Source organism: Coenobita brevimanus, chromosome 23 (genome assembly GCF_032717465.1).
Source record: "Coenobita brevimanus isolate Jiangsu-jjx chromosome 23, ASM3271746v2, whole genome shotgun sequence".
In the NCBI taxonomy this organism is placed as follows: domain Eukaryota; kingdom Metazoa; phylum Arthropoda; class Malacostraca; order Decapoda; family Coenobitidae; genus Coenobita; species Coenobita brevimanus.
This window is the reverse complement of record NC_136976.1, coordinates 74969807-74978287: the sequence shown is the minus strand read 5'-3', so window position 1 is coordinate 74978287 and position 8481 is coordinate 74969807. Positions and strand designations below refer to the sequence as shown.

Here is an 8481-nt window from a genome sequence, read left to right as displayed (position 1 = left end):
GCTATTATTATTATTGTTGTTGTTGTTGTTAACTTTATTGTCATATGATGAAAATTATTATTATTGTTGTTGTTATTAGTAGTAGCAGTACTATTGTCACATGGCTATGTTTAGTGCTTTTCGACTCAACTCCAGCTCCGATGAGGGGTCATTATTCTGCACACATCCCCCTCCTCACCTTTCCCTCCCCTCTCCCCCAAACCAATCCCCACTCCCACTCTCCTTACAAGTGAGCCCCCCCACCCCACTCACACGCACGCATATGTCACCTCGTTCATTAGCAAATATACTGGCAGTGCGTGGCATTTCTGTTACATGTAAGTGATTGATGGTCACAGTACGAGGTGTCTATGTCTCATGACTTACGAAGTTTATTGAATTCATAGTTCATAGTTACTAGGCCCAATCCCTCATCTCACACACACACACACACACACACACACACGAAAGAAGAGCTACCCTAGTAATTTTAAAAACATATTATAAGGTAATATATGCAGTATACTGTACATAAATTGTCATTTGCAGCGACTGTCCTTTCTTTCTATTTGTATGTGTCCTTTTGTGTCTGCCTGTGTATCTCTAGTATCGCAAGTACCTCCTAAAAATCAAACCTGAGTTCCGAGAGAGAATTTATCGTAAATTTATTAGTGAATCCGGGCACTGTGGTCGGTCATGGCGCGGCCTGAAGATGGAGCAATGTTGGCTGGTTGTCTTGGCTGCAGGATCAATACAGTTCTCCCTAAACTTCCAGACGTTCGCCTACCCCGTCTCTCTTGCAGGATTTTTGTTGTTGCCAGGCATTGTTAATGAGCGATAAATCACCGCCGGGAATGTAAAATTGAGGAAAGAAGAAGTATGGTGTACATACACTCTCCAAGACAGCTACTCATCACCTTGGTATTGGCCACTGAAGATGACATTATCGGGAAACACGCGATAGGCAGGGATTCTTTGTCATCTCCCTTGGGGCCAATAATTCATTTCATCAGACAAAATGGGTTTACATTCATGGGCCACCATTAGAATGCCAATCTAAAAAAAAAAAAAAAAAAGACTGCCAGCAGCAAAGGGAACTACTGTAGTATGCATTCTGAAAGTGTATACCTCCGTCGACGCTAATACATTAAAATCTGACTTACTGCCGTACGTCCTCTTTCCTACCAGACGAATATTTTTACGGTCTCACATACTCAGTTAATCCTACGACCTTAGTCTACCCTGTTACACAGTCTCAGCGAGCGCTTACCTCCGCCAACACAAATAAAATTCATGATTTATTCATGTATCCGTATCCGAATCCACTTCATAATCCAATCAGCCCTTCCACGACCTACTGCCCACCTATCCACCACACTTCACTGAAATCCGATAAAAACTGTTTGAGATATCTTGTACACACGCAAACAGACATGGATGAATACATAACCTCCGTCTAACGTTCTCGGCAGAGGCAAGTAGTTAGGGTTTCTCTCGTAACTTCAACAAAATGACTAAGGGGTAGCAGATATTTAGTTAAGATTTTGCGTGCCCTAAAAGGATTGTTGAAGACTTCATAAGCCTCATAGAAGGAAAAGTCGCTTCTAAGCTGAATGAATAGTCTGACGGTATCAAGAAGAAAGTATTTAATTTCTCCTACGTTCTGGAAGGGTTAAAAAGGTGTATATAAATTCAGAAGTAATATATGATGATAATTTTAGTTGAATTACATTATTAAATTCATATCTAAGGGGAGGGCCATTTACAGTGTTTATTCCAGAGGTTCATAATGGCTGAGATGTACACACACACACACACACACACACATATACACGGATACACACACACACACATAGATTTGATACAGGTATGGAAGGGTGTTACGTAGCACATCATAAATCAAAGCACACACACACACACACACAAACTTTATACAGGTAATTTGTAGTATGGAAGTGTTACATAGCACAACATTAATCAAAGCAGACACACACACACACACACACACACACACACGCAAGTAGTCACGAAAGGTCTGACTTGTGTAATTTTCGGCCATCGTGAATAAATAACGAAACTGCTGAGCGATAAGAAAGCAGTCGCATGGATCATATAGCCCCATTAGGTGACAGGAGAGCGCTACCTCTCCCAGCAGTGCAGCTACCCGGGCGGGGCGCGAACTCTCAACCTTTTGGTCTCGAGTCAGGCGCTCTACCACTGAGCCACCCTGTCCCTTGATGGATTGGAAAATTGTCAGTAGGTAGGTAAGTAGGCAGGTGGGTAGGAAGATGGATAGGTAGATATGTAGGCGGACTTTTGGGGGTTAGATGAATGGTTAGGTAGGCAGGTAGCAAGGAAGGTAGAAGACATAGGTAGCTAGGAAGATGGGTAGGCAGATAGGTATAGCATGTGGGCATTATACTGGATAAGGAGGTAGGTTGGAAGGTAGGCAGATTGGAAGGTAGATAGGAAGTTAGGTAACAGGAGATACCGTACAAGCAGACAAGTAGGTAGGATGGTGAGCAGATAGGTAGGTAATATGGGTAGGTTAGATAAACCGATGGGTAGGCAGATGTCTATGAAGGCAACTCTATAGGTAGATAGGTAACGCAGGTAGGTAGGTAAGTAGGCAGGTATGTAGATATCTTTGTAGGTAGATGATTAAGTACCTAGATCAACAAAGAAAAATGCTCAAGGTGGAGTAGCTGAGAAACGATTAGTAGATAGACAAGTTAATAGACTGTTGGGTATTTGGATTAATAGATAAGATGGATGGATGAGAAGGTAGGTAGGTAGGTAGGTAGGTAGGGAGGGAGGGAGGCTGCAGGCAGTTTTGTAATCATCTATTACTACACATACACACACACACACACACACACACACACACACACACACAAAATCAAAACTCTCACAAAAGCACACGCCCCTGCTCGCACGTCCCTAGACAGACACAATTACACACACGCATGCACAGACAAACATATACATTAGTTCAATACATGTACACACAAACACATACATACATAATAAACAAGTACATATACACACGTTCACATATAGTCGCACAATAAAAACAAACACAATACACGTGACCATAAAGTACACACACATACTCATTACACATGTCCTCTTCACACACACACACACACACACACACACACACACGTTATTCGCTAACAGGGCTACCAGATCGATGACTTTCCGTCGTTACTACAACACTGACCTGAATCTACCTCCTACCTCTACTCTCTCTCTCTCTCAATTATTGCCTCACTCCACCACAACATACATAAGATAAGGAATATCAAATTAAAATCTCCCCATCAGATTTGGTCCTTGTTAATTGCCAATATAACAATCATGCACATATTTATCTCATCAGTCTGTGTGTGTGTGTGTGTGTGTGTGTGTGTGTGTGTGTGTGTGTGTGTGTGTGTGTGTTTGTGTGTGTATGTGTATGTGTTGTGTGTGTGTGTGTGTGTGTATGTGACAGAGAGAGAGAGAGAGAGAGAGAGAGAGAGAGAGAGAGAGAGAGAGAGAGAGAGAGAGAGAGAGAGGGGGGGGGGTGAATCGCATGCAAATGATCCGTAATAAAAAGCAATATTACCGGGGATGACGTAAACTACCTAGCTTAACCCGTTCAGTACGATTTTTTTTTTAAATTCTTAGACGATTTTACTCGTCTGGAGGGATCTTTTCTCTGTGAAGGGGTTAACGATTTTCATCTAGTCCTTCGGCACGAGTGGTTCTCCTCAAAAGATTAAATGTCAACACAACATAAAAAATAGAGGGGGGAGGGCTCTTCGAGTAACTATTCCTGACTACTAACTTACAATCAGCACTACAAGAACAGTTTTGTAGTTTTTAGAAGTCTCTGTATTTTACACTGGCCTAAAATTGCTATCTCTTCACCTTGAATGTTGAGCTATGGCAACACATTAGCGCTAGATTATGGTGCTAATCACGAAAACGTGTTATGGAAAGCATGTGGAGCTGTAGCACTGTCTTGTCACTGACCTTTTGAAATGAGCTGCAAATGGAGAAAACTCTGGGCCACGTTAAACATGTATAGCTTAAAGCAGTAAATACCCGGCCTCGAATGTTACCCTGATCTGTATTTGAATCCATCGCAGTGATGAACGATCGCACTCCTGACCCAGTGGCGAGCTACATTAATACACAAACCACACAGATCCCACGGTACCATCGAGCATCTACCTTAACGTTAACACTCCTATGCTGCATGAAATCGTCTGGCGGCTGCAAGTATAAATGCAAAAGATTTCCCAGTCACAGAAGTAAAAGCAAACGGCACCGATGATTCACTCCAAATGTTCCTGTTACACTCTTCATTACTACCACATTACCTCACGAAAAAGCACAGTACCACAACAGCACACAGCACCACATAAAGCCACCACAGCCAGCATCACACGTAATCATAGTACAATATCAGCACAAAAAAAACAACACAGTACCACAACACCATACAGCATCAAACAACATAACCACAGCCAGTATCACATTGCACCACAACACATCACCATCACCATAACACTAAGCAGCACAACACCCCTCAACGAATTACCACAGTTTACATCACAACTAATCCCTAGGCCACGGTACGAGGAAACATTACAACACGAGTGGTCCTGTAAAGGGACGCCTTCCTGTGGTAGCACTGTTGTAACCGGGCAACCCATCTGCCCCTATTACACAAACGTCTGTCACTTTCCTTCCTGTCCCCAGAAAGGAGGAAGGTTGACTGCAGGAGAGGGTCATCATCAACCTGCGATCCACCGGGTTTACATTCAGATGAACCTGAGGCAACATCCACTAAGACTACTACTGCTACAAATTGCTAAGCTGGTGTATATTTATTTTTCTATTACTACTCCAGACGACTTTATTCAGCTTAGGAAAGACTTTCAAAACTGGGGATGTTATACATATCGCCCTCATGGGTTCCTTGACACGAGATTTCTTTCCAAGTTCCAAAATAATCGTCTGAAAGTAAGAAAAAAACGATAAAATGCGTCACAACACACACACACACACACACACACACACACACACACACACACACAATGCTATAACACACCACATCACAACCAGGTACACAACACAACATCACATCAGTCACCACAACACCACACAGCACCACAATATCATCTCACACCCTCAACAGTGTCAGAGCATGCAAACACAACACCTTATCACACACCACCACTTCACCACACCACAATACAGAACCACAACAACACACCACAACACCATATCACATAACACCACTACACCACACAACACAGAAGCACAACACCAAACCACACAACACCACTACACCACACAACACAGAATCACGCCTCATATCACACAACACAGGTACACCACACCACAACAAGCCGTACAACAACACACAACACTATTCAACTACAAGGCATACTGGTACCTTGGTTCATGATGGAACTCACTCCCCATACCACAGCACTACTCCACAATACAGCACACCATCATACCACAACGCACACCTTCACCATAACACAAAAACATACATCGCTACATCACGGTCACCACAACAAAACAACACCACACTGCAGAATAACAAAACACAATTCCATCGCACAGCACATCATGCCACCACACACAACACACCACAGAACAGCACAGCACCACAGCACATAATAGGACACCACATCACCACAGCACATAATAGGACACCACACCACCACAGCACAACACCACTTACCTGTGCTGCATGACGCGACCCGACCACCTCCAACTGACGAGTGGTAAGCGATTTAGCCACTAACCGTGCCGCCCCCATCTCACCCTCACCCCCTTCCCTCTCACCCCCTCCCTCTCCTCACACTCTGTCGCCCTCTCTCCCCTCTATTTTTCTTCCCACTCCCTCTCATTTCTTCCCACTTTTTTTTTCTCACCCTTCTTTTTCACAACTCTCTTTCCCCCACACCTCTCTCTTCTTTTCCCATACATCTCCTTTTTTCTCACACCTCTCTTTTTTTCCCACGCATCTCATCTTTTCAAACTGTTCTCTTCTCACCCCCTTTTTTTGCCACAAGAGCTCTTATCTTTCATCTTCTTTTTACCACCACTTTGCCTTTGATCGCTCCTCTCTTTTTCACTTCACCCTCTTTTCTTCTCCCTATATTCCTTCATTTCATTGCCCTCTCTAATTTTTCTTCACCCCTTTTCACTTCCTTCTCTCCCTCACGTGTCAATTTCCCAACTCCCTCTCATCTTTCCTCCCTCACTTTTCTCTGCCCGTCCTTCTCTTTTCTAAATTAACTTCCTTTCTCATTATTTTCCTTCTGTTTCTTTCCCTCCTTTGCTTTAGCTGCCCTCTCTTCTTTTCTCTCGCTTCCATTCTCTTCTCACTTCCCTCATCCTCTCCCCCTTTTCCTCCCTATGTTCGTTTACCCTCACAACTTCCCTCTCTTTACTCTCTCATCGTATCTTCCTCCTCTCCCTCCATCTACTCTGCCCGTCCTTCCTTCATTCATCCATCACACTCCTTCTTTGTTTGTCTTCCTCTTTCCTTTTGTTCCCATTTTCCCCCTCCCTCTCTCTCCCTCCCTCACTTTCCTTCCTTCTTTCGTTGTTTCTCTCCCTCCTCCCCCTTTTCCCTTTATCTTTCAAATAATTTCTCTATCTCTCTCTTCTGTTTCACTCATTCTGTCCGTACGCATTGTCCTCCCAATCCCTCCATACGCATTGACCTCCCAATCCCCTTTCACCCCTCATCTCGCCTTCCCCTCCCCTCACCCCACCCTCTCTACGCACACGCAATGGCCCTCATCTCCCCTCTCTCTCTCCTTTTCCCCTTGCCCCCCTACCTTCCTTTCTCTTCCTCCCCTTTCTCCCTCATTCCTTCTTTCTCCGTTTTCTTTCCCCTTTCCTACTCCCCTCTCTATCTTCCACCTCTCCTTCCCATCCCCACCCCCCCTTTAATCTTTCCCTTCCCCCCCTTCTCTCTCTCTCTCTCTCTCCCATCCCCCCTCCCCTCCTCCCACCTCTCCTTCTCATCCCCATCCCTCCTTTAATCTTTCTTTTCCCCCCTTTCTCTCTCTCTCTCTCTCTCACTACTGAAAATGTGAAAATCTGCCAAGAGAGATCAAGTACAAAGTGGTAGCAAATGTTAAGAAATTGGAACCATGGCAGTGCTGATGGTATATACAAATGGAGAAATCAGCTGAACAGGATAGTTCTCTCTTAAAATCCACGGAGTTGTGAGTAACTGCAGAACAGTTTGTACCATACATAATTATTGCTGAACCTGTGTCATGTTAACTGCCAACTCCTAGTGGATAACTGACACACTGCTTGGCTAATGACACTGAGGTTGTAAGTTCAAGTTTTTTGTGCATTACTGTATTTACCTATTTCCTGTTGTGATCAACAGTAATGGTTAATAACAAGTCCATGATCTATGAGGTAACCAGTTATGCCAAGGCCTCAGTGGCAGAGAAGCTGCCCACCAAATCTGAATTCTCCTTGTAAGAGTTATGGTCCCGAGTTATGTGCTGATATCACTCCCGTACTGAATCTATATTGTCCGAAATTCTGGACTCGTACAGAAGATTTTAGGGCAAAAGTTTACATTCACCCCCCTGTGGCTGATGACATTTTTAATAGTCTGACTGAGAAAGATCACCACAGTATCACACACATCCAATTACTTTTTAATGAACTGACACCCCCGGACACAACCAACTGATTTGGGTTTCATCTAAAAATTTGCCTAATGTAAGGCAGTCAGGTTTTATGAAGGGAAAATTGATGACCCTGAAAAAGATAAAATATATGAAAAATGCACATCGTTCAAACAGAATGTGAGGTTGGGATGCAGGGCTTTCAGATATTTTTAATGTGATTTTATGTGTGATCTTTTAAAAACTCTTATTTTTACATCCTTCAGTTTGATTTGGTGTTTACTTCCTTGTTATTATCTACAGATTTTATTGATAATGGAAGGTTTGTTTGATACGGTTTCATTTTCATATGGTTTTATTTTACTGAACAGCACTGTGTTTTTACTGTATTCTACCTCACCCCACCTTGGGGTGGGAAAGGTCTGAATGATGATGATGATTATTATTTTATTGATAACAGAAAAGAATGTTGTCTTTTTGTCATCCACCGATACTTTTTTGTCTTCCACCAATGCTTTAGATAACTGAAAAGGAATTTATGACATTAGTTTTTGTTCTGTAGTTTATGGACAGTTCTTTGATTCTTTGTAGTGGAAGCTAACTGCCTCCTTGCTTTTCTCCATTTCTCTTTGCCTTGGATTTATAGTTTTGATAACTCTTGGCAACTTAACCTTTTCACCTGATTTCTTATTCAATTTTACTCTTCCTTACCTACCATGCGATTATTTTATTGAACTTAGGAGAGGATGATGGTGATGGGGGACACTTTTTAAACTGAAGAGGTAAGATATAGTCTTCTTGAACTCCTACAAAAGCTGAAGTATCCATCCAT

The 8481-nt window shown here is 42.9% G+C and overlaps 1 protein-coding gene across 1 annotated transcript in view; it reads right to left on the bottom strand.

Moving 5' to 3' along the window:
- The window catches only part of LOC145392804 (uncharacterized), an 11940-nt gene extending 6137 nt beyond the window's left edge, over window positions 1-5803 (bottom strand). The window contains exon 1 of the mRNA XM_080267090.1: window positions 5726-5803. Coding sequence (XP_080123216.1) covers window positions 5726-5803 — 78 coding nt within the window. The remainder of the gene's footprint in view (window positions 1-5725) is intronic.
- Window positions 5804-8481: the final 2678 nt, after the last annotated feature.